The sequence below is a fragment of the Rhinoraja longicauda genome, chromosome 11 (genome assembly GCF_053455715.1).
Source record: "Rhinoraja longicauda isolate Sanriku21f chromosome 11, sRhiLon1.1, whole genome shotgun sequence".
Classification (NCBI taxonomy): domain Eukaryota; kingdom Metazoa; phylum Chordata; class Chondrichthyes; order Rajiformes; family Arhynchobatidae; genus Rhinoraja; species Rhinoraja longicauda.
The window spans coordinates 46222042-46248371 of record NC_135963.1 but is presented as its reverse complement, the minus strand read 5'-3'; the positions used below and the strand labels follow the sequence as shown (position 1 = coordinate 46248371).

The 26330-nt window shown below is 39.9% G+C and overlaps 1 protein-coding gene across 3 annotated transcripts in view; it reads right to left on the bottom strand.

Annotated features, from left to right (window-relative positions):
- Positions 1–26330, bottom strand: part of kifap3a (kinesin-associated protein 3a) — a 127026-nt gene that overhangs the window by 29981 nt on the left and 70715 nt on the right. For 2 of the 3 annotated variants that reach the window (XR_013547799.1, XM_078407568.1), the window contains exons 11-17: positions 25169–25269; positions 17276–17384; positions 14275–14387; positions 8759–8924; positions 4387–4512; positions 4227–4286; positions 918–1016 (exon numbers count right to left, since the gene is read on the bottom strand). Coding sequence is in view for 2 of the 3 variants with exons in the window: in XM_078407568.1 (XP_078263694.1) it covers positions 918–1016; positions 4227–4286; positions 4387–4512; positions 8759–8924; positions 14275–14387; positions 17276–17384; positions 25169–25269 (774 nt within the window). In the remaining variant the exon portion in view is untranslated. The remainder of the gene's footprint in view (positions 1–917; positions 1017–4226; positions 4287–4386; positions 4513–8758; positions 8925–14274; positions 14388–17275; positions 17385–25168; positions 25270–26330) is intronic. The other variant, XM_078407569.1, reaches the window with a different exon arrangement.

The window sequence follows — 26330 nt, the reverse complement described above, 5'->3', positions numbered from 1 at the left end:
TGAGGTGCTGTTCCTCCAATATGCGGTTGGCCTCGCTCTGATAAAGGAGGTGGCCCAGGATAGAAAGATCCGTGTGGGAATGGGAAGGAGAGTTAGTGTTTTCTGCAATTCTTGATGATCAATTCACAAATTTACTTTGCTCGCACTTATTTTCAAATCCAACATTTGATCTGTTTCAATTGATTGACTTTTAACTTTTATTGTATACTAGACCAAGTGGATCCGTTGGGCCCAAATCTCCTGCGGGCCTCAACCCTCCCCCAACTGACGATCCTGCGGGCGCGGCAACCCTCTCCAACTAACGAAACCCGTTGCCGGGCGGGGAGTCTCTCCCGGGGCCGTAGGCAGGCGAGGGGGACAGAGAAGACGAGAAGATGCCACTCATCTCGGCCCCGGGCTGCCAGCGATGCAGCCAGAGCAGGCCGTGGACCCAAAGCCTCTCCTGCATCGGTGTAGCCCCCTCCCCTCCCCTCAACCACCCCCTCCCCGACTCCCCCCTCCCCTCCCCAGCTCTACTCCCCCACTCCCACTCCCCCCACCTCTACTCGCCCCCCACCCTTCCCCCCACTCCCACTCTCCACCCCACTCCTTCCCCCCTCCCCTTCTCCCCACTCCCCCCCACCCCTCCCCACTCCCCCCCCCCTCAACCCCCCTCTGGCACTCACACCTTTTATTTGCAGTTTCTCTGAAGCCTTAACACTATTTTCTGTTCTCAATACCTTGCGATACCTGTTTTGCAATACCTGCTGTACTCATGTGATCTGCCCGATAGGACACAAAACACATTTTTTTCACTGTATCTTGGTAGACATGACAATAATAAACCAATACTAACGCCATTACCTTTCCTTCAGGATAAGGTTGACACAAGCACCAAAGAGAACAGGTTTAAAAAATCTGCTATTGAGAAAGGATACGGGTTTCCTTTATAATTACGTCTCTGGTAGCTTGGTGGAAAACCATCTGGTAGAAGACATATACAATCTGGCAAACAAATTCATCATCTTCTTGTTTGGCTATTGGAAAGAATAGAAATACACAGAGAAAGGAGTTTACATCTCATCGACACCTCCACCATGTTCCAAATGCAAAGTATTTCAGGCCATTATCACTGTTTTATTAAAAGCTTATTCCTCAAATCTCACCCCACAGTTGGTGTTCCAGTAATAGGCCATTCAGATCAATTCTGTTCTGCCATTCGAAGTAATAATGGTTGATTTTCTGTCATACGACATCCCTCAATATTTTTTCATGTCGAAATGTATCAATGATATTCTTAAATATATCCAATGTTTTAGCCTCCACTGTCTTATCTGATGGAGAATTCCACTTGCTAACGGAATGAAGAAATGTCTCCACATCTCAGTTCATTGCTTCTTCCTCTACCCTGAAACTCATTGGGTCCATGCTCGTTCCCAAATAAACAATCCAATCCAAAGTCCATATTTCCCTGTGAATCTGCAACCTATTCTTTTTCACAGATGCTCAACTCCCCTTTGACATTTTTTTGTCATTGACCTACAGTGAAGTATAATTTATGGGAATAAATGAATTTATCTTGGGATAGAAATTCAGAGCATGTGAAAGAAATTTATATGCTCATGGTGTGAATATGCAAACTCCACCGGCATTAGGATGAAACCAGGATCTCTGCAGCTGTGGCACTATGGCTGTATCATCCTGCCAACCATTACAAATGTCTACTGGAAGTCCAAATGCACTGCTTTTTGTGATTCCACTTTATCCACCCCGTTTGTTACATTCCCAAGAAATATACTGCATTTGTCAAACACAATTTTTATTTCATAACCACATCAACTCTACCGTGACCTTAGTAAAAATGTATTCCAGCAATTTTCCAATGACAGGTGCCATTTTAAATGGCTTATTTAAGTTGTCTGCTTTCTCCAAACTCTTTTCTTGAATAGTGATGTTATATTTGTGGTATTGAAATTCCCTAGAACCTCTCCAGAATCTAGAAAAATGTGGTATATTACACCAACCAACATATCCACTATCTCTGCAGAAAGCTTGTTTAAGATAGGATGCAGGACAACAATTCCAAGCATTTTGTCATTTGCCTAGTACTTTTTTCCCCCTGATGACAAGAGATTATTAAGTTATTTCTTCTTTTCTGCATCTTAATTATCGATCAATTGGATTTTTTTGGTGTCTATTATCGTGAAAACGAACCCAAATAAATTGCTTGGAAATTTCTGCCTTTTCTTTATATGTCATTATATGTCATTATTGATTTGCCAATATTCTTTATTTTCCTATATTATCTCTTACTGCCTGTTTTTGTATTATTTTGTAGTTCACGCTCAGAATCTATCTTCTTCTGCTTTGTTTTTTAAGTTACCCTTTGACGGTTTCTAAAACTGCCCCATTTCTCTGGCCTACCATTGATCTTCACAACATGCATCCTTTCTTTCCATACTCATACCATCTTTACCTTCCTTATTGAGCTACAGACATGTATCCATCTCATGGAGCCTTTATTGATGAGATTTTTGAAATACCTTTTCAAATGTCTGCCTTTGCTAATCTCCCATTTTACCGTTTAATCTATTTTTCCAATTAATTTCAGCCAACTCTTGTAATTGCCTACGTGTAAGGTCAATATACAAATTGCAGATTCAAATTTCTCTCCCTCAACCTAATCTTAAAATTCCAACCTGCTATGATCATAGAGGATAAACACAAAAAGCTGGAGTAACTCAGCAGACAGGCAGCATCTCTGGAGAGAAGGAATGGGTGACTTTTCGGGTCAAGACCCTTCAGGCTGGTTAGGGATCAGGGAAATGAGAGATATAGACGGTGATATGGAGAGATAAAGAACAATGAATGAAAGATATGCAAAAAAGTAACAAAGATAAAGGAAACAGGCCATTGGATGTTGTTTGTAGGGTGAAAATGAGAAGATAGTGCGACTTGGGTGGGGGAGGGATAGAGAGAGAGGGAATGCCAGGGCTACCTGAAGTGAGAGAAATCAATATTCATACCACTGGGCTCTAAGCTGCCCAAGCGAAATATGAGATGCTGTTCCTCCAATTTGCGTTTAGCCACACTCTGACAATGGAGAAGACCGAGGACAAAAAGGTCTATGTCGGAATGGGAAGGAGAATTAAATTGTCCAGCAACCGGGAGATCAGCTTGGTTCACGTGGGCTGAGCAAAGGTGTTCTGGGAAAAAACGATCGCCCAGTCTGCATATGGTCTCGCCAATGTATAAGAGTCCATATCTTGAACAACTGACACTGTAGATGAGGTTGGAGGAGGTGCAAGTGAACCTCTGCCTAACCTGAAAGGACTGTCGGGGTCCCTGGACAGAGTCGAGGGAGGAGGTATAGTGACAGGTGTTGCATCTTCTGCGGTTGCAGGGGAAGGTACCTGGGGAGGGGGTGGTTTGGGTGGGAAGGGATGAGTTAACCAAGGAGCTGCGGAGGGAACAGTCTCTGTGGAAGGCGGAAAGCAGTGGAGAAGGGAAAATGTGGCTAGTGGTGGGATCCCGTTGGAGGTGGCAAAAAATTTGGAGAATTCTGCTTTGTATGCGACGGCTGATGGGGTGGAAGGTAAGGACTAGGGGGTCTCTGTTGCAACTAGGGGGAGGGGAAGCAAGGGCCGAGCTGCGAGGTACCGAGGAGACACGAGTGTGGGCCTCATCGATGCTGGGAGAGGGGAACACCGTTCCCTAAAGATTGAAGGCATCTCGGATGTTCTTGTATGGAACACCTCATCTTGGACGCATATGCGGCATAGATGGAGGAATTGGGCGTAGGGGATAGAGTCTTTGCAGGAAGCAGGGTGGGAAGAAATGTAATCAAGATAGTTGTGGGAGTCAGTGGGTTTGTAATAGACATCAGTCAATAGTCTATTTCTTGTGATGGAGACTGTGAGATCAAGATCATAGAAGATTACTTACTATGAATGCATGAACTAATTCTGACATTACAAATAGCCTTCTCCCAGGTGGCTTGTCAGTGTACTGCTCCAAAAAATGTCACAAGTACCCTCTACCTCATGCTCAAGGTTTCCCTTGCTAATATGAATTGTCCAATCATTATGAGGATGAAAATCACTGTGAACAGTACCAGCATGATGGTATAGAGTTCACCTTTATTCTTAAACGGCAAGAGTGCATTGAGTTTAGAGACTCATATTCTGTTATGGCTCACAGTCAAAATTAACTGGCATTGCAACACTAGTTGGAATTATAACACTTACTGTGTTCCAAGGTGGGATCATTAAGAGCCTTTGGTGCATCTGTTTCTGTTTGATGTTCATCTTGCATACCCAAATAAGGAAAAAGTCTATTTCACATCATTTTTATCATGCTGCTAAGGGCAAAACACAGAAGAAAACACAATGTTCTGTCAAGCCTTACCATTTAGAAGTTCAATGAGTGCTGGAATAATTCCAGATTTAGCTAGCATTGCTGCACAGGAATCATCCATGGACACAGTGCCAATCATAATCACCACTTCCAGAACCAGGTCATCTTCTGTTGAACCTGGAGAGTCAGAGACACAAATATGCTTTCACTGAAACCTCTGGACAAAAGCTTGGTTTATTTATTGTTACTTTGTAGCTTTAACCTAGAGCCTAGAACTTAACTGACACAGCATTTACAGCTTATGGAATACCCAAAAGGTATTCTATTGAGGAATATTGAGGAAACCAGAGTAAAACTGAAAAGGTTCAATTGTGTGAGAAAGAGAACATTATTTCAACCATTGACCATTTCAACCAGTTCAGAAGTGGAATAGGATTGTCATAGGATTCAAGAATTCAGCTCATTGTAACAGTAATGAATCAATACATTTTCAAAACACTCATTTTTTGTTGGCTAAGAATACTTAAGTCCTATGAAGGAAAGATAGGTTAATTAAATTGAGATGCAGATTCATGATCTAAATAAATGATGGCAAAGGTCTGAGGGAATGAATGGGCCTACACTGTTATAATCTTGCTACATATGGTTGTACTGTTCCACAATATTTGGCTGCACTACATATTTAGAAATCCTCTGCAAAATTAGAAATGTAATGTATATCTATAAATAACTGCCATGGTGGAACATTTAAATAACTATTTTTTTCTTTGTATTGGCATGATAATCGTACATCCCGAGCCATTTTCCATCAGATGAGAAAGATTAACTTGTCATGCTAATATCTTTAATTGCACTACTCTTTTTCCCTGCTCTCCAAAAGAGGACACCATAAGCTTAGACTGGTGATTATTGACCTCAAACATTTTTTGTACGACTAAATTAGACCAGATACATTTGGTTTTAATGAATGGAATCATTTGAATGTTCAACCACAGCATTATAAAGATCAACATAGTGTACAGAATGAAACTAAATCTTGAATACATTTTCTCTGAACATGAATTGCATGCTATAATAAGTTTTGTGTGAAGACTGCTGCAAATTACACAATAACACTCATCAACAAAAAGAACTGGGTATAAAAATGTTTTCGTACTAAATTGATAATGCTAATTTAAAGAAAAACTACATATGTAATTATCAGAATTTTGAATTATATATAAAATATTGGCATTTGCTGAAAAAATTGCAATGTCCTTTAGTATCGTTTTGATTAGTAGAATGGCTATATTTATGACTAATCCCCAATTACATTAACGACAAGAAAAAAAATTGTATTCCATAATTACATTAATGACAAGAATAAAAAAAATAAAAAAAATATACATCAAAAATCCTCCAGTGTTAGATGGAAATATCCCAAAACATAAGGAGTTTTTTTGCATAAATAAAGACAAGATACCAAATGCAAATCCAAATATACTCTAATAATGCAAGCAGAGGGCCATGGAGGCATGTTCGTTTTTTATAAAGTACACATAACAGAAAGAATATCAAAATACAGGGTAAATTATAAACTTCAACTGTGCAACTGCATGATTACCTACATTAGTAAAAAGCAAATTATTTGAAAACACTGTGCAGCTTAGATACCCTATTGGACAATGTTGGCCAAAAAGTGACTTGCAAAGATTCCCCCTGCTGCCTTCTGCCTCCAAGGGTAATACTTTGCACCTTATGTGATTAACTCCACGTGAAGTAGCATCTGATGATTCTGGAGCACTAGTCTGGCATATACAACTAAAGAAGACCTCTTTGCTCCTGTACTCAAATCCTCTCATTATGACGGCCAACATGCCATTAGCTTTCTTCACTGCCTGCTGTACCTGCACGCTTACTTTCAGTGACTGGTGTACAAGGACATCAAGGCTTTGTTGCACTTCCCCTTTACCTAATATGACACCATTGAGATAATAATTTGCCTCATTATTTTTTCTCCCAAAGTGGATAACCTCACATTTATCTACATTATACTGCATCTGCCATGCATCTGCCCACTCACTCAACCTGTCCAAGTCACCCTGCAACCTCTTAACATCCTCTTCACAGTTCACACTGCCACCCAGCTTTGTGTCATCCGCAAACTTGCTAGTGTTACTTCTAATTCCATCATCCAAATCATTAATATATATTGTACTTAGTTGCGGGAGAGGAGAGGGTGTGCACCAATGCAGGAGAGGTTTGGACCCAACGGGTCCACTTGGTCTAGTTACTTATTAAGAGGAGTTTGGTGCAGCTGGAGCAGGTTGGTACAGGATATTAGTCCTGGTGATGTTAACAACAAGGCACACCCTCTCTCAGGCTTCATTGAAAACATAATGATGGCTCTGAGCTCAGTTTCTAAGAATACATAAGCATAAGTATCATTTGCATACTGTAGCTCAACTTTGGACCTCAAGTAACATAATTATCATAAAGAAAAGTCACTTCCTCTTCACCATTTCCTACATCTCCATTCGGAATAATTCTGTCTCAGCTGCAGGTCAACATGCACAAGAAAACATGTGCCTAAATCTTGATGTGAGATTGTATAGAGACAGCAAGATGGTAAACTGAATGTGACTGCAGATAGAGAATTAGATGCCAGCCAGTATAACTTTAATATTCTAATCTTAAGGTAACAAACAGACAGACAAGGCTTTCAGGAGTAGATGAACTGAGGCCAGGGGAACAGAAGATTACATTATTGACACAGAAGTAGACATTGGTTGTTATGATGAGATATTGAACTAAATATCAGCCCCAACTCAGAGAGTTAAGGTAACGAACCTCCTGGTTCAGCTTGATGCAATGGCCATGTCTGGCATTAATGGCAAGAGTAAAGAATTTATTGCAGACACAAAGACTATGGTTGTAGTCATAATATTTAACTGAAGAAGTTGATCCTGCAGGTTAAGCTGAGGACAAACCAAGGCAGCAAAAGAGTTGAGGGAATCATGGAGATATAACTGTGGTGAATGCACGCATAAAACCAGTCTTTAAACCTGTGGGCAATGTCACCAAGAGAAAACATATCCCGGAAATCTCCAGCACCGGACAATGTTTCCCCCTCTACCCTCAAGCTCTGTGTCGAACAACTGGCACCAGTCTACACAGACGTTTTCAATCAGTCCCTGCAAACCTGCACTGTCCCTGCCTGCTTCAAAGTCTCCACTATTGTTCCTGTACCCAAAAAGCCAAGGATTACTGGTCTTAATGACTATAGGCCTGTTGCACTGACCTCTGTAATCATGAAAACCCTTGAAAGACGTGCTGGCCCACCTGAAAAATATCACAAACCCCCTGTTGGACCCCCTGCAGTTTGCATACCGTTGCAAGGCTACGTACGTTGCAAGGCTACGTACACTCCTCTCTCCTTTACTCTCTCTACACCAATGTCTGCACCTCCACAGACACCTCTGTCAAGCTTCTCAAGTTTATGGATGACACAACCCTGATTGGACTGATCCAGAATGGGGAGGAATCTGCCTGCAGACAGAAGATGACACAGCTGGCATCCTGATGCCATCACAACAACCTGGAGCTCAATGTTCTTAAGAACTTGGAATTGATTGTAGACTTTAGGAGAGCTCCCCCTCCCCTCCCCCCACTCACCATCAACAACACCAGTCACTTCTGTGGAGTCATTTAAATTCCTTGGAACCATCATCTCCAGGGACCTAAAATGGGAGGCCACCATTGACTCTATCGTCAAAAAGGCCCAACAGAGGATGTACTTCTTGCGGCAGCTGAGAAAATACAATCTGCCACAGGCAATGATGGTCCAGTTTTATACTGCCATCATAGAGTCCGTCCTCACCTTCTCCATCATGGTCTGGTTTGGCTCAGCCACCTAGCATGACATCCGGAGGCTGCAGCATATCGTTCGATCAGCCGAGAATGCTTTGGCTGCAATCTTCCCCCCATTGATAAACTGTACACTGCAAGGGCCAGGAAGAGAGCGGGTAAGATCATCTCTGACCCCTTTCACCCTGGCCACAAACACTTTGAAGTACTTCCCTCTGGGGGGCGACTCCGGACTGTCAAAGCAGCCACAGCCAGACATAAAAACAGCTTTTTTTCCACGAGCAGTAGCTCTACTCAACAGCCAAAAGTCTGTAGCCTCCTTTTGCTCTGGTATTTTATTTTATTCTTCACATGTTTAAATTATAATGTTTTATTTTTAATTGGCTACTGTATATCGTGTTGTTATCCTTGCGAGCAAAGCACCAAGGCAAATTCCTTGTATGTATACATACTTGGCTAATAAAATTTATTCAATTCAATTCAATATCAAAAATGTGTTTTGCAATTTATCACCATGACTAAACTTTACAATCATATTTTGATTACTCTTTATATCATATCCATCCATCTAACAAACCTGGTTTCAGTTTGTCCTTGAGGAATGGAACCAAGTTATATTCTTTCAGCACAAGCTCCCAGTCAAGATTTGGAACTGTCAGATTAGCCAATGTTCCAAGGCACTCAATAACAAATTCTTCACCTTCATTGATATTGATCTGAGCTGCCAGGTCCCCAACATAATCCTGAAAGAAAAGAAGGTATTTGAATTAAGTTTTATTTTCTCCCAAAGGGCCAGGTCCTTTTAATTTAAATATAATTAAACGAGGAATCCTGCTGATTACCCAAGCACGTAGTTAAAATTCCCTGAGAATTACATTTATGAACATGCAAAGCCCTATACAGGAGCATGTGTGTTTTTACTTGTGCAGTAGTGATATAAATCCATGCTCAACATTCAAAAATTAACTTTACAATCACAGTTATGAACCAATTATTTAATGTTGTTAAACCTGTGCCTTCAATAAAATTGGTTTTATTTTTACCAATAAAAAGTAAAATATAGCATTACAGCTACTGAATCGACACTTAAAGCATTGCTTTCACAGAACATGGCTGGTAGTTAAGTTTATCTGAGTTACAAAGGATTTTATCTCCTTTTCACTTCTCGCCATTGACAACTTACTCCACTCATGTCGGAGTTAAACCCCCCTCTCCTGCATCTACCTATAACTTGCCAGGCTTAGTCCAGCCCACACTCCCTTTTTAAGCTTTCTTCCACTTCATCAGTCTAATGAAGGATCCCGATCCGAAACATCGTCTGTCCATTCCTTCCACAGAAGCTGCCTGACCTGCTGAGATTCTACAGTAAACCTGTCTGGTTTTCAGATCGGAGAGAAAAGGCAAAGGTCCATTGTTGGGATACCATGTTGAGTCCAGCAATGGCATGCCTTTATTTTTCCCTTTTCAACTGCCCTTTTTAATATTATGTGCAACAGAAATTTTCCAGATTGAATTAATTGTAGTTTAATAATTCATGTGCTAGCATGAATCACACGATGATATCCAATTTCTCCAAAAAAATCTCCACTATAACTTAATTTAAAAATACCTATAGTTATAATAACAGCATTTATTCTTATTGTCGATAATAAATTCAGATTGATTCAAACTAAAAATTACAATTAAATATTCCCTCTAATATTTATTTTTTGGGTAGTTTTTGCAAATATACATCTTTTATGTCTTATAAGTCATATCTTTTATTTCCCATTTACTAAATTCAAGTTATATTGGATTCTACTACAAGCAATTTGGAGAATAGACCATTGAGAGCGTACTGGCATACTGCACCATAGTATGGTATGCTGGCTGCTCAGCTGTAGACCAGAAGGCCCTCCAGAAGGTTATAAAGACAGCAGAGAAAATTATCGGATGTCCACTGCCTTCTCTGGAGGACATCTCCAGCTCGCGTTGTCTAAACAGGGCCAGAAATATAATGAAGGACAGCACACACCCAGGATATGAACTGTTTGCTCTCCTGCCCTCTGGGAGGCGCTACAGGAGCCTAAGGACCAGAACAAACCGACTTTAAAACAGTTTCTTTCCCTGGATCATAAGAACTGTGAATGGAAATACTTGACTTGATGTGACTTTCACTTTCTTTGCACTTTTTTTTAATATACAGCATCTTAGGTGCAAAACTCATTTATTATTTATTAGTTTTTATTGGTTTGTATTGATATTGGTACTTATTGTATTGGTTCCTATGTTTGTGCGATTGTTTTGAAAGATTTGCAGTCGCACTGTTTCAGATGTAGCACGTTTAATTTTGTTGTACTGCTCGTACAATGACAATAAAGGCATTCTAATTCTAATTCTAATTCTAGTGAGTGCATCAGTGATAATTTCTTAGAACAATATATTATGGATTTAAGGCGATTTTAGATTTGGTCTTATATAATGAGGCAGTTTTAAAAAGAGATCCAGAAGTTAAAGTTTTTCCAGAAAATAGAATTTCAGTTACAGTTTGAGGGTGAACATGATGAAAGAATGGGTCGACTGGGCTTGTATTCACTGGAATTTAGAAGGATGAGAGGGGATCTTATAGAAACATACAAAAATTCTTAAAGGATTGGACAGGCTAGATGCAGGAAAAATGTTCCCGATGTTGGGGGAGTCCAGAACCAGGGGGCACAGTTTAAGAATAAGGGGTAAGCTATTTAGGACTGAGATGAGAAAAAACCTTTTCACCCAGAAAGTTGTGAATCTGTGGATTTCTCTGCTACAGAAGGCAGTGGAGGCCAATTCACTAGATGTTTTCAAGAGAGAGTTAAATTGAACTCTTAGGGCTAAAGGAATCAAGGGATATGGGAATAAAGCAGGAACAGGGTACTGATTTTAGATGATCAGTTATGATCATATTGAATGGCTCAAAGGGCCGAATGGCCTACTCCTGCACCTATTTTTCTATGTTTCTATGAACAGCTTAGGTCCAAAACCAGTGTCTTAACTTAAACAAAGGTAATTACAAGGTATGAAGAAAGCTGAACACAGGCTACAGCAAAGGTCTGTCGATCACCAGTGGTAGATGATCAAAACTATCAGCTCTCTGGATCATGGATGTTGATTACTGCTGCAGTGATAAAACACAATGTTGAAATTATCTTGTTTAATACCAAAGTTAACTTCCTATTTCAAGTTTGATGGACAGTCAATATGCAGATCCTTAACATTATAAAGTGACTGAGGGAGAGATATTGTCTGTGGATGCTAACAGCAGAGTGACATGCATAACTAGCAATCAAAATGTATCTCAAACTACATAATTTAGTTTCTGATCTGCACAATAATAATGGATTACATTCTTAGAACACCATTATTTTTCTTGCAAGATCTGGACCAATGAATGCCAACACACCAATCTGGAAAAAAATCCTTGCATCCCTTGATACAACGCACACGCTTGAAGGGCACAAACTAGCTGATTGTGACTTCAATGAATAACTGTCCATTTTGCAAAGTCGAACAACGGAAATGTGTCTTTAATCACAAGCACCCCAAACACATGCTACCACATGAACCACCTGACACATTCCTTCCTCACACATCTGGCTTCACCGATTCTATGGAACAGAACATCAGATAGAGAGTGCAGTCAATATTTTGGCTTCAGTTTAATGCAAGTAATTAAGTACAATTTTTTGCTACATTCATTATTAATTTAAATTCATTAATAAATAAAAGTACACCAATATTATTCATCTACATGCAGGGCTCTTGCTATTATTATTGATATCCCCAAAATATAAACAATGACACAAATCAGATAACTATGATTTCTATGAATAAATTCATCTACAGATAAACAACAGTAATGGCATTTATCTGGTTTGAACCGTATGTTATACAGCACAGACACAGGCCATTTGGCCCAACTTGTCCATGCTGACCAAGGTGCCCCATCGAAGCTAGTCCCATTTGCTCATATTTGGCCCATATCGCCTTTCCTATCCAAATGTTTTAAAAATATTGTTATTGTACCTGCCTCAACTACCTCCTCAACTAGCTCATTCCATATACCCACCATCCTCTGAATGAAAAAGTTGCCCCTCAGATTCCTATTAAATCTTTCCCCTCTCACCATAAACCTATGTCTTCCAGAGAAAAGATAAGTACATTTCATAGAAATGTACATAAATAGACCCTTTAGCCCAACTCATCCATGCTCCATCTAAGCTAGTCCCATTTGTCCATTTTTGGCACATAGCCCCTTAAACCTTTCCTATTCATGTACCTGTCAATTGAATTTTAAATGCTATAATACATGCCTCAACTACCTCTTCTGGCATTTATTCACAAAATGCTGGAGTAACTCAGCAGGTCAGGCAGCATCTCAGGAGTTTCGGGTCGAGACCCTTCTTCAGTCTGAAGAAGGGTCTCGACCCGAAACGTCACCCATTCCTTCTCTCCTGAGATGCTGCCTGACCTGCTGAGTTACTCCAGCATTTTGTGAATAAATACCTTCGATTTGTACCAGCATCTGCAGTTATTTTCTTACACTACCTCCTCTGGCAGCTCGTTCCACATACCCACCACTCATAGAGTGATAAAGTTGTCCGTCAGGTTCCTATTAAATCTTGTTCCTCTCACCTTAAACTTATTCCCTCTGGTTATTCGTTCCTCTGCCCTGGGTAAAAAACTATGCATTCACCCTATCAATTCCCCTCACTATTTTATACATTTCTCTAAGATCAGCCCATAGCCTGCTGCTCTCCAAGGAATAAAGTCCTAGGTTGTCCAATCTCTCCATAAAGCTCAGGCCGTCAAGTTCAGGCAACATCCTCGTAAATGTGACTGAGAAATGATAACTTGCTGAATAGGGTAGCAAGATACACATATATCAGGGGCTAACAAGCATGATTTGGGATTTTTTGTTGTTGTTGAATATTGATACATTTTCAAGATGCAGTTTATATATGGAATGCCCTTTTGCCATGTCAACATGCCATTTTTACAAGGAATTAGATGTCGTTTTATTGCTGAAATGATATAAATAATACACAGGATATGGATCTATGGGCTAATCGATGAGATTTAAAGCATACTAAACTAAGGCTGCTAGCAACTTCAAGGATCTGGCTAATAGGTTTAAATTCTTTATTCTTAGTAATGGATCACATCATCAGGATTATAGATGAATGTGCTGAAAAGTCTTTATTTGATTCCTATGATTAGATTCCTAACATTTTTAACAACAAAAAACCTAATCAATTCCCAACTTATGAAAGGCATACAAAGCAGTAATTAATTTAATTCACCACTCTAATCTAAAACAACTAAAAACAAATAGGTACAAAGTATTTTAAAACCAAATTAGAGATCGATTGGTCTCATTTTTCCTAATTTTTGCAGGAGACATATTTAATGTATTTCCTTTTTATAACTAATAAATCATTCTGGCTTTTAAAACCCCCAAAAAATTCGAGGACATTTGTAAAATGGTCCTTGTGTGTGCAATATTTATATTATATCCTGACCCAAAGGTATGCAAATATAAATAATTAAAGGAGCTTGCCAACTTCTTTAAGAACATAAAAATAATTATGTAAAGCATCGCGAGCCTCTTCAAAATGTGCAGTAAAGCATTAACTGCTGTTGCATTCAATGGTGAATCCAGTCGTACAGTAGATTTGATGTAAATAACAATATTTATATCAGCAGTTGTACAGCAGCTTAGATCAACCTGAATCTAACCTCGCACTTGTCTATCCAAATATCAATATTTGAACAAGAGTTGCAAATTCTTGAGATGAGACAAGCCACCGGAGTCTGTCAGTCAGCTAGCTTGATTTGGCCCAAAGGTAGCTGGTAATCAAGAATGGGAAGATGAATGACCAAATAATGGATGCAAAGCAGGAGCAGAATTAAAAATTATCAACAGGGAGGAGGCAAGTCAATTTAATACATGACCGCTTAATTATTGGCTAACTGCATAAACATGCAGACAGCCAACCCCCCAAAACCCAACCCCCTCCACCCCACGGATGCATCACTGCCAATTACACACAGGTGAATGACTCTTATGATACCTACTATGAATAAATCTTTGCTTTGGCCTTCATGCTGTGAAATGTTCCTGATCATTTTCATCAGCAGCGAATCCTTGAATTTGAAGGCCCGTTTCATTAGCAGTTTAAGACCATTTCCTAAAATGTGTAATGTTTAAAGTCAGCCATTCAAAGTCACATTTCTCAGTGAAACACTATGATTAAACATAATCAGATGACAGTTCAACAGACTTAACCACATTCCTTGTCAATTATTTAGCATTGTAAGTAAAGAGGAATATCTGATTTTAACCTTAACTCTGTATTCCTTTCTACTTTTACACCTTCCTTATCAAGAATCCATTGGCTTTAAAAATATTCATAGCTATTGCTACTCTTATGGAATTGAGTTCCAACCCTGACAACCAGATACAAGGAATTTGATTTGAAATCCGTTTTATATGGGGAAACCTCTTATTTTTATACAGCGATCATGTGTCATAGATTCTCCTATAAGTAATATCTGTCTCACATCAACCCTTTCATGATCCCAGAGGATCTTGTATAACATAACATAACAGAACTTTATTGTCATTCGGTATAAATACCGAACGAAATTTCAGCAGTCACAAGACACAGCAAAAAAGAAAAGAACACAGGACACACGACCCCAACATAAACACCCATCACAGTGACTCCAAACACCCCCTCACTGTGATGGAAGGCAACAAAACTTCCACTCTCTTCCCCCCCGCGCCCACGGACAGGCAGCTCGACCCCTACCGAGGCAACCGACACGCACAGCCCCCGCAAGGGGATGGAAGGTCCCGCGGCCGAGCCGCACCGGGCACTGAAACGTCCCGCGGCCGAGCCGCGCCGGCGATGTTAAGTCCAGCGGCCGAGCCGCGCCGGGCGATGGAAGGCACCGTGGCCGCTGCTAAGTCCCGCGGCCGAGCCGCACCGGGCACTGAAACGTCCCGCGGCCAAGCCGCGCCGGCGATGTTAAGTCCAGCGGCCGAGCCGCACCGGGCACTGAAACGTCCCGCAGCCGAGCCGCGCCGGCGATGTTAAGTCCCGCAGCCGAAACGCACCGGGCGATGGAAGGCCCCGCGGCCGAGCCGCACCGAGCACTGAACAGTCCCGCGGCCATACTGGGCGATGGAAGGCCCCGCGGCCGAGCCGCGCCGGGCACTGTTAGGTCCCGCGGCCGAGCCGCGCCGACGATGTTAAGTCCAGCGGCCGAGCTGGAAGGCCCCGCGGGCGATGGAAGGCCCCGCGGCCGAGCTGCGCCCCGGGGAAGAGACCTAATAAAAGAAAGGTTTCCCCCACCCCACACCCCCCACACATACACAGCCAAAAACAGAAACAAAAACCATCCCAACACCGACACACACACACAAAAAAAACCCAAAACAGACTGCCAGAGAGCCGCAGCCGTTAGGCGCAGCCACACGTGACCCGGGAGCCACTAATTTTGGCTATGTGGTATAATTTATGTAATGAAAGACTTGGATTTCTTCTCATATTTAACTTTACTATAGAGGTATTCATTTTAAGGAAATGAGAGAGGTGTCTTGTATTCCAGCTACATAGTCTTCAAATATGTAGGGCCTTGGTGAGAACAGATCTGAAGTACTGTGCTTGGTGTCCTTGTTTAAAACAGGTAGTTAATGCATTGGAAGCAGTCTAGGGTAGGTTGATTAGATTAGTGCCCGGAATGGATGGGTTGTCTTATGAGGACTGTTTGGACAATATTTGATTGTATCTGTTGGAGTTTAGGTGACTGGATGCCACAAAGGGGATTTGATTGGAACTTGAAAGGGGATTTGTATGTTCCAATCAAATCCCCTTTGTGGCATCCAGTCACCTAAACTCCAACAGATACAATCAAACATTGTCCAAACAGTCCTCATAAGACAACCCATCCATTCCGGGCACTAATCTAATCAACCTACCCTAGACTGCTTCCAATGCATTAACTACCTGTTTTAAACAAGGACACCAAGCACAGTACTTCAGATCGGTTCTCACCAAGGCCCTACATATTTGAAGACTATGTAGCTGGAATACAAGGCACCTCTCTCATTTCCTTAAAATGAATACCTCGAAAGTAAAGTTAAATATGAGAAGAAATCCAAGTCTTTCATTACATAAATTATACCACATAGCCAAAATTAGTACTGAGGCCATGAATTTATTACAGTGTGCCGACTCAGATAAGCATGTTACATCAGTAACTGCAAAAGTCCCTGCTTTAAATCCTCATGGCAGCACTCATCATTTACGAGCAAGTTGACGTTATTCGCAGGTTTACAGTTTTTTAAAATGTACTTCTCAACTTATTAAAATTGTAATTGAAAATTTAGTAGAACGCAATCCAAATACACATTTGGCAGACATAAATTGTTAGCAAAACTGTTACATATAGCTAGCTAAGTTGAAAACTTATTAATCTTATTAAAATTGCAAAGATTTGTCAGCTAAACTGACCAGAAGAGGTATCCTCAGGTTTACCACAAAATTAAAATTGCAAACATTTCTCAGAAATCAAAAGGCATAGATATGCTGGAAAATGGATTACAAAAAACTGTTTGCATTATATTGAGGTATTCGATGAAGCACTGGGGTTACAAAGGAAAGTTAGACTGCCAAAGTCCACACTGGCTGAGAACAAAATGTGGATATGAACGATAACTCCGCTGAGCAGTAAGCCTAGCTGTACATTATAAAACATTTTAAAAACTGCAAATAAGAAGAAAATTGTGATTAAAAATTTGAAATATAATTATATCTTTAGTCCATTCATATCAATGATCAGTGTAAGAAAATAACTGCAGATGCTGGTACAAATCGAAGGTATTTATTTCACAAAATGCTGGAGTAACTCAGCAGGTCAGGCAGCATCTCAGGAGAGAATAATCATATACTTTTTTAAATAAACAAGTACAAAGGGACAGAAAAGGAAGTAATTTTTTTCTCTCTCTGCTAAGTAGATAAGAGCTCAGATTTTGCCTTTGCTTAAATAACAAGTTTAGGAAAAATCTTACCTTCGCAGATTAATTGTGCATTTCTCTTGTTAGATGCAAGGTTAATACAAAAGGAGATTAATTCCATATCAATATGCTCTTCTGCACATTCAAACAACATCTTCATTAACTGATAAAAAAAAGCACATAAAGTAATTTACTGACATTGATAAAAAAATGAAAGCACTCCTTCTCCACAGTAAATCCATAACTCTTTCTCAGTATTTTGAAAGCCAAGAAATACAGTAACATAGGTATATAAGTTGAGAAATTTGATGACACTGATAGGCTGAATTGTGTTTATTTCAATGCAAGGAGTATTGTGGAAAAAACAGATGAACCTGGAGCCTGGACTGATGCTTCAGACTATGTTGTGGCCATTGTGGAAATGTGGTTGTGTCAGGAACATGACTGGCAGGTCAATGTTCGGGGGTTTTGATGTTTCAGATGTAATCAAGAGGGAGGTAGAAGAGGTGGGGAGTTACACAAATGATCAGGAAGAATGTTACTGTGGTGCTCAAAGAGAACACACTGGAGGGTTCGGCCGCTGAGGTAGAATGGGTGGCACTGAAAAATTAGAAAGGTGTAAGGACTCTAATGGGATTGTACCACAGCACCCACCAATAGTAAGCGGGAGATACATAATTGTATATATGTGGACAGATAACCGATGGATGCCAAAGCAACCGGGTTGTCTTCGTGGGTCATTTTAACTTTTCCAATATTGACTGGCACGTGGTCAGTGCCAAAGGTTTAGACGGAGCAGAATTTTTGATGTGGATCCAAAAAGGTTTCTTGAAACAGTATCTGGATATTCTAGGAGCAATTATTATTGGGGAAACTCCACATCTGACATTGTTTAAAGGCCAGTTGATCGATATTCAGAACTGGCATGTTTCAATAAGGAAGGGGGGATAAAGATGGCAAAGTAAGGGAAGCATGGATGACCAGAGGTTGTAAATTTGGTCAAAAAGAAAAGGAAGCACTTGCAAGGTTTAAGAGGTTGGAATCAGATAATCCTTTGAGGAATATAAAGAAAGGAGGGGAGGACTCAAGTGAGTGATTAGAAGGGCAAAAAGGGGCCATGAAATGGCTTTGGTGAGTCTGATTAAAGAAAATCCCAAAGCTCTTTATATCTGTATTAAAAACAAGAAGATAAGCAGGGAGAAGGCTGGACTGCTCATGGATAAAGGAGGGAATTTGTGCTTGAAGGCTGGGAACTTAGGCAAGGTTATATCGAGTACTTTGCATCGGTTTTCACGAAGGAGAAGGGCATGGAGAACCGTGAAATCAGAGTGGAGAATACTAATATGCCTTTGAGATTCAAAAGGAGGAAGTGTTGGGGCTCTTGAATAGCATTAAGATGGATAAATCCCCTGGACCTGACAAGGTTATTGAGAGGGGCAATAAATTGCAGCAGCTTTGATGAAAATCATTGTGTCTTCTCTACCTAGAGGCAAGATCCCAGAGGCCTGGAGAGTAGTCAATGTTGTTCTTTTATTTAAGAAGGGAAGTAAAGGGGGAATTATAGGCCGGCAAGCCTCACGTCATTGGAAGGTAAACTATTATAAGGATTTTTCAGGATAGGATTTACTCCCATTTGGAAGAGAATTGGTTACGTAGGGACAGTTACCATGGCTTAAAATGCAGCAGGTCATGTCTTATTAACTTGTTCCAATTTCTTGAGTAGATGTCAAAGGTGACTGATGAGGGAAGGGTGCTGGATGGTGTCTACTTGGATTTTAGTAAGGCAATTGATAAAATCTCATGTGGTAAACTGATCTAGAAGAGCAAGATGCACAGGATTAATAGTGATTTATTTATATGGATTTGGAACAAGCATTATAAATGCCTTGGACGTAAACGTAGATGAGTTGGTTAGTACATTTGCAGATGACACCAAGATTGCTGAGGTTACGGACTGTGAGGAAGGTTGTCAAAGTATACAGTGGGATATAGATTAGCTACAGAAATGCGTGGCGAAATGGCAGGTGGATTTTAATCTGGTGAGGGTGAGGTGTTGCACTATGGAACATCCAATGTAAGGGGCAAAAATCTACAATTAAGGGCATGACCCTTAATAGCATTGATGTACAGAGGGATCATGGGGTCCAGGGTCCATACTTCCCTGAAAGTGGCAACACAATAGATATGAGTGATAAAGGCAAATGTTACTCTTGCTTTCATAGACCATTGAGTCCGAGAGTCAGGAAGTTATAATGTAGCTTTATCGGACTTTGGTTTGGTGGCATTTGGAGTCATAGAGTCATAGAGTGATACAGTGTGGAAACAGGCCCTACGGTCCAACTTGCCCACACTGGCCAACATGTCCCAGCTACACTAGTCCCACTTGCCTGCGCTTGGTCCATATCCCTCCAAACTTGTCCTATCCAGTGGAGTCCATCCATGGAGTATTGTGTGCAGTTCAGGTTACCCCATTGCAGGAGGATGTGGAGGCTTTTGAAAGGGTGCAGAGGATGTTTACCAGAATGATGCCTGGATTAAGGGTTATTAGCAACAGGGAGAGGTTGGTCAGATGGATTGTTTTCTCTAAAATGCCGGTGGTTGTAGGGAGATCTGATAAAAGTAGATAAAATAATGAGAGGCATACATAGGGTAGAGATCACAATCTTTCTCCCAGGATGGAAAAAAAATCAAATATGAGGTCATAGCTTTAAAGTGAGACAGGTAAAGTTCAAAGGAGATGTGCATGGCAAATTTTGTTTTACTCAGAGGGTGTTGAATGCCTGAAATGTGCTGCCAAGGGTGGTGGTTGAACCAAATATGTTCGTAGCATTTAAAAGACTTTTGGATATGCATATATAGGGATATGGGTTTTGTGCATAAGTGATGGTCTTGGCATCATGTTCGGCACAGACATTGTGGGTTGAAGAACCTGTTCTTTGGCTGTACTGTTCTATGTTGTATAAGTAAAAATATAAGAAATAAAGTAGCTATATGGATCAACAATACTTGATGGTAATTTTAGGGTTAGATTTATTATTGTCACTTGTACCAAGATACAATGAAATGTTTTGTTTTGCACACTATCTAATCAAATTAGATAATATTATACATAGACACAATCAATCCAAATTTAAATACAAAAGGTAGAGAGAATGGAAAGATACAGAATGTAGAATTGAGTTCTCAGCATTTTGGGGCAGCAATTCCAGAAACCTAACCCAATTTTAACCTAACCCAAACCAATGGAAAACCATCTAGACTGAGGTGGGTCAAGGTTTTTAGCCTAGTCAATAGTAAATTGCATCTATTTTAAAGGAAAGTAAAGTGGGGAGAAAGCAAATTTGATAACCAAACAAATGGGTTGGTAAAGCATCCACTCAAAAGCTTCAAGTAATTGAAGAATACAAGAAAGGTAATAAAATTGCATCCTTTCAAAAATATTTTTCAAACTTTCTGGCATTGGGAGCATTCATTTTTCAGAAGGCTGTAAGGAAGTAGGTCATATGGAAGAAGTTGCATTTTAGGAGATGTAATGTAGACAATGATACATAGATACATTGAAGACAATTAGAAATTCTGGCTAGCTCACCTGCCTCAATCAATTCATTAAACCCATAGTATGGTGCCATGTTTAAAGCAAGACATTTTGTGCAATTAGAGGATCTCAATCCTGCAGAGTCATGTAACTTAACTTAGCACTTCTGCAAACCACAAATTATTGATCACCAATGAACCTAGCTGCAAAATATATATGTAGAATAGTAAAACGAGGGAGATCTGTTAAGCCAATTGTCATGAATATACTCATACACAGAAAAAGCGAGCATGATACTGGGGCACTGGCAGTGCCTGAAGGAGAAAAGAGAATAATGAAAATAAAATCAAGAAGAAAGTGTAACGATCATTTTCCATCATAAGATAAAAATAAATGTAATAAGATGGCGTCAATTACCTTTAAACATTTCCAAACATATAAATTATGTAATAAAAATGAATTCATAGCTATTTTGCACAGAATTTCTAGTTGCCTGATCCCGTGTTTTGTATTCATTCTGAAATCAAATACTTGTGAATTGTTACCTTGATTTATAACTGAGATCAAAACTGATAGTGTGCCATTTATCCCAAATAATTAGTTCCAATAATTACTAGAAATTTAAATCTGCAGTCATGTGTAAGTTGCAGCCTAGTTGCTACACTAACAAATTATAGGTCAAGCAAAATATGCCTCATTTACATGTGCTTATTGTCATTAGTCACTGATTTAACAGGCAAGTATTTAGATGTTGAGGCTATAGTGAAGAAGCAGTGATATTCCTTCAAACAATTCCCATACTGAGTATCAGATACCACAATCCTAAGCTGAAACCGCTGTGTCTAGACTCCCTGGCACCTGACTTCACTTATTTATCGGGAATCAGAGGCTTTCACTGCTCTCCCCACATTCTCACACCTTCTCCTTCAACATCTTTGAATGATTACAATGCAAAAAAATGTTTTCTTCTGGAATCACTGTTCTGACCAATCACTCTGGGGTTCACTGTCTGATCAATTAGCTTATGTATTTCAGCAGATAACTTCAAAGTGTATTATCTGAGGAAACCTTCAGCAGCATTCAATTAATGGAAGAGACAGTACATATCAAAGGGAGCCGTCAAAACAATGGCTTTATAAAATCCATAAACTCAAATCAGAAGCATGTTGCCCAATCGGTTTAAAGCAATCATTACATCATCATACAAGCATCCATTTTCATTGGTCCTACAATGCCCTCCATAATGTTTGGGACAAAGACCCATCATTTATTTATTTGCCTCTGTACTCCACAATTTGAGATTTGTAATACAAAAAATCACATGTGGTTGAAGTGCACATTGTCAGATTTTAATAAAGACCATTTTTATACATTTTGGTTTCACCATGTAGAAATTACAGCAGGATTTATACATAGTCCCCCCATTTCAGGGCACCATAATGTTTGGGACACAGCAATGTCATGTAAATGAAAATAGTCAAGTTTAGTATTTTGTTGCTTATCCTTTGCATGCAATGACTGCTTGAAATCTGCGATTCATGGACATCGCCAGTTGCTGGGTGTCTTTTCTGGTGATACTCTGCATCTGATGATGTATTGCAGCCATCTTTAGTTTATGCTTCTTTTGGGGCTAGTCCCCTTCAGTTTTCTCTTACAGCATATAAAAGGCATGCTCAATTGGGTTCAGATCGGGTGGTTGACTTGGCCACTCAAGAATTGACCATTTTTTAACTGTGAAAAACTCCTTTGTTGCTTTCGCAGTATGTTTGGGATCATTGTATTGCTGTAGAATGAACCGCCGGCCAATGAGTTTTGAATCATTTGTTTGAACTCGAGCAGATAGGATGTGTCTATACACTTCAGAACTCATTATGCTACTACCATCAGCAGTTGTATCATCAATGAAGATAAGTGAGCCAGTACCTTCAGCAGCCAAAGATGCCCAGGTCATAACACCCCCACCACCGTGTTTCACAGATGAGGTGGTATGCTTTGGATCATGGGCAGTTCCTTCTCTCCTCCATACTTTGCTCTTGCCATCACTCTGGTACAAGTTAATCTTCGTCTCATCTGTCCACAAGACCTTTTTCCAGAACTGTGGTTGCTCTTTTAAGTACTTCTTGGCAACCTGTAACCTGGCCATCCTATTTTTGCGGCGAACCAATGGTTTGCATCTTGCAGTGTAGCCTCTGTATTTCTGTTCATGACGTCTTCTGCGGACAGTGGTCATTGACAAATCCACACCTGACCCCTGAAGATTCTTTCTGATCTGTCAAACAGGTGTTTAGGGATTTTTCTTTATTATAGAGAGAATTCTTCTGTCATCAGCTGTGGAGGTCTTCCTTGGCCTGCCAGTTCCTTTGCAATTAGTAAGCTCACTAATGTTCCAAACAGTTAATTTTGGTAAGCCTAAGGTTTGGCTGATGTCTCTAACAGTTTTATTCTTGTTTCTCAGTCTCATAATGGCTTCTTTGACTTTCATTTGCACAACCTTGGTCCTCATGTTGATGAACAGCAATAAAAGTTTCCAAAGGTGATGGAAAGACTGATGGAAAGACGAGGTGCTGAGAGCTCTCTTATACCTGCATTAACACACCTGAGCAATTACAAACACCTGTGAAGCCATGTGTCCCAAACATTATGGTACCCTGAAATGGGGGGACTATGTATTTCTACATGGTGAAACCAAAATGTGTAAAAATGGCTTTTAATAAAATCTGACAATGTGCACTTTAACCACATGTGATTTTTTCTATTCCAAATCTCAAATTGTGGAGTATAGAGGCAAATAAATAAATGATGGCTCTTTGTCCCAAACATTATGGAGAGCACTGTATATAACAGTAATTCTATGGCTCCTTTGCACCGAATCAAATTACTTTTAAGAAGCAGGAATCAATTCATAAACCTTGGCCTTAACAATACCTCCCCTAATCAGCTCTCTGCTAACTTCCTATTTTACATCTGAGCTGATGTTGAGGAAGAGGTAATCCAAAACCATTCCCTGACCCAGAGACTTGCCACAATAAATATGATCAGTAATCTTAAAGAAGGTAACTTAGTAAAATCCTCGCAACCTGATACTTAAAGGATGGACAAATCTTCAAAGCTGGATCTCAATTTAAAGCAACAATGCCTCAAAACCTGATCTTCTCGATGAGATTTTAAATAGCAGCAAGCATGGCACATCTCGACCTGTCATTAACTCTGGATCAACTAAAAATGTCAATGTATTCCTTCAGGACAAATAAAACTCCTGGGTTTGTCAGTAGTGTTATACTTGGCTATGTGGGACTGGATTGAACTCAACCTGCTAGAAGTGCACATTGCTTTTTCCCCATGATTTCCCCATGATTTATTCAGCTGCAAAATTAGAAAGAAGTTAATGAGGTCATGGGATCACAATGCATTATACTTTCCTTACATGTTTCCATTTTTCATGTAAAAAATACACTTAATTGTGAGGATTCAAATGGTTGGATACCACATATATACAAGACCGCAGCTACTATAAGGAAAGGTGCACCTTAAATTCTAAAATAGTATCAGAGTCACAGCCAATATTTTTACCAATCTACATTAATCTCATTTGCCCACAATAGGACTGCATGTTACTGTGACTTTCCTATTTAAATGCCTGTCTAAATGCCTTACTGATGCTTTAAAGGCCAAACTGAAGAGAAAGGGGCAAACCCCTCCATTGAAATAGTGCTCAGAGGAACAGATTAGGTTTGATTAACTAGACTCTCTTCCATCCCAATTTTGATAGTTCTGTCCCACCTTACAAGTGAGTCATAAAGAAAATGATTAAAATGTCTCTACATTAATAGTCAAGATTGAGCAAAGGTGCCCCCAATCAAAAAGTACTCTCTTAAGCCCCTGTCAAAGACCAAAGCTGGATGTGTTATAATAGTGTTTATAATGTGTTATAATTATTTAGGTAATTCTAGGTCACACATTTGTTTGGAACTGAGATAATCAGCAGAGTAGCTTGCCAAAAAGATCCAGCAAATACAATATGTTCTCTCCATGACCTGCGTGGGTTTTCTCCTGGATTTCCAATTTTCTCCCACACACCAAAGACGTACAGGTTTGTGGGCTAATTGGTTTGGTATAATTGTAAATTGTCCCTGGTGTTTGTAGAATAGTGCCAGTATGTGGGGATTGCTGGACAGTGCAGACTCGGTGCGCCAAAGGGCCTGTTTCTGCACGGTATCTCGAAACTAAACTAAAATAACAGAAGGAAATACCCAAGTCTCTGAAAAATCTTCAAAATCTCTACCAAATCCCATTTTCTAAATTATCCACACTTTAACTGTATAATTCTCAACTATCCGTTATACAACAGTTCAATTGTCAATAATCCATCTAATTTTAAAGATTCATTTACAAGTTAGTGTAATTTATTTTACCTGTGGAATGCAATCAGTGTATGCAAACATAGATTTGAAGCGATCATCCATGGTGACATGGTACAGAATACACATCACTATTTGCCTATGGTTTTCAGCATCTGAAAGAGAAAAAACTAAAATAAGCGTAATAAATTTTCATACCTTTCTGTCCCAAGTAAAACAGATGAAAACCTTTTTCTAAAAATGTTCATTGTAAAGGATAGATTATAATTGCATGATCATTACTCCAGAAGCATTCTGGAAACAACCCTCACCAACTTCGAGATGCGCCATATAAAGCATTTTATCAGGATGCATCACCACTTGGTTTGGAAACAGCTCCATCTAGACTGCACGAAATTGCAGCAAATTGTGGACGCAGCCCAGACCATCACACAAACCAACTTCCCATCCATTGACTCCATTTATACTCATGCTGCCTCGGCAAGGCCAGCAGCATAATCAAGGATGAGTCAAACCCTGGCCACTCTCTCTTCTCCTCTCTCCAATCGGGCAAAAGGTGTAGAAGTGTGAAAATGCACACCTCCAGATTCAGGAACAGTTTCTTCCCAGCTATCATCAGGCAACTGAATCACAACTAGAGAGCAGTCCTGAATGACTATCTACCTCATTGGTGACCCTCGGACGACCTTTGATCGAACTTTGCTGGCTTTATCTTGCACTAAATGTTATTCACTCATCCTGTATCTGAACACTATGAATGGTTTGATTGTAATCATTTATTGTATTTCCGCTGACTGGTTAGCACGCAACATAAGCTTTTCACTATACCTCGGTACACGGAACAATAAACTAAACTGAAACAAAAGATGTTCAAAGACGAAGAACTAAAACAGCAATTTGTTAGCAATGAGGTGAATGAAGTCAAACATAATGATTTCAGCCAGCTTTCCTGGTGCTTCACATTGACTTCAATATTTCACACACAATCATTTGCTGCAATGATACCAATGGCAGTGATTCTCCCCTGGAATCAGCTTCTAATCTGTGCTTGGACGAAGACTGCTAAAAATCTCAAATCGAGCATCAGTCACCAAATGTCAAATAAAAACACCAAAAATGTTGAAACACTCAAGCCAAGCAATAGCTATGGAAAGAAAACAGAGTTAGTATTCCCAGTCGTACACCTTTCATCAGAACTGGGGAAAGAGAGAAAAGA